At 61.9% G+C, this 930-nt stretch overlaps 1 protein-coding gene across 1 annotated transcript in view; it reads left to right on the top strand.

The window, feature by feature from the left end:
• The first annotated feature begins 652 nt into the window (after positions 1 to 652).
• The window catches only part of LOC105543184 (T-box transcription factor TBX18), a 35,134-nt gene continuing 34,856 nt past the window's right edge, over positions 653 to 930 (top strand). The window contains exon 1 of the mRNA XM_011984985.1: positions 653 to 843. Within this exon, the coding sequence (XP_011840375.1) occupies positions 653 to 843 (191 nt within the window). The remainder of the gene's footprint in view (positions 844 to 930) is intronic.

Here is a 930-nt window from a genome sequence, read left to right on the forward strand (position 1 = left end):
ACCCGCGCCTTCGGCCGCGGCTGTTTGCGGCGTCTGGCGGTGCAGCTCTGTGTGCTTCCTGCGTCTGCCTCCCTTGGGGTTCCAGCCAATGGGTGCTCTTTTTTCTTTCCTAACTTTTAAAAGCACAGGGCGGGGAGGAGGGGAGCGACGGCATACCCCACCCCGAAACCGGAACGAATGCCCTAAACCGTTTGTGCAAACCAGGAAGAGGGCGGCGTATTTGGAAACTTGGTTTCCCGGAGGGTAGTTGAGCGGTTCCCTTCCCTTCTCTTGATTTCTCTGCCAAGGCCGACGGCGACCGCGGGCTTGCTTTTCACACGTTCTCTGCTGGGCTGGAAGCGCAGGGCGGCCGGGAGTTTGGCGAAAGCGGGGTCTGCAGAGTCTTTTAGAAGATGCCTCCGGCCCGGCGCAAAACGAGGCCCAAAACGAGGCGCCGCAGACGCCTATGGCTTAAGGAGGCCCAGTCTCCTGGGACCAGAGTCCGGGCGCTTTTGCTGCGTGCGCTTAGAGGCGCAGGTTACATCGGAGTTTGCACTGGGGACTCTGGACTCGGGAGCTCCTCTGACTCCGTCGGGCAAGCGTCCCAGACCCCGGCGGCGGCGTGAAACCTTTTCTGCTGGGGCCTTGACCCTGCGGAGGCCCAGCGGGTAGGATGGACGCTGCCCGCGCGCCTCTCCCAGGCTCAGGACTCTCGGGGACCAAACAAGCCACACTGGAGCCCCGAATGCGCCCCTTCGACAGGCACAGTGTGGGTGTCTATCGACTGGCTTGTTCTTTAGGAGGATCCGATGGCACCAAAGCTTCCCCTTTTCTCCCGGTCATTTTCCCCTTCTCAGCCACTTGGTGGGCCCGTCTCAGCGGCTGCCTTCCCCTCTGTTTCCCTCACCGGTACCCTCTCTCTTCCTTTGCTGTCCAGGCGGCTGTGAGGAC

This window comes from Mandrillus leucophaeus, unplaced genomic scaffold (genome assembly GCF_000951045.1).
Source record: "Mandrillus leucophaeus isolate KB7577 unplaced genomic scaffold, Mleu.le_1.0 Scaffold1066, whole genome shotgun sequence".
NCBI lineage: Eukaryota > Metazoa > Chordata > Mammalia > Primates > Cercopithecidae > Mandrillus > Mandrillus leucophaeus.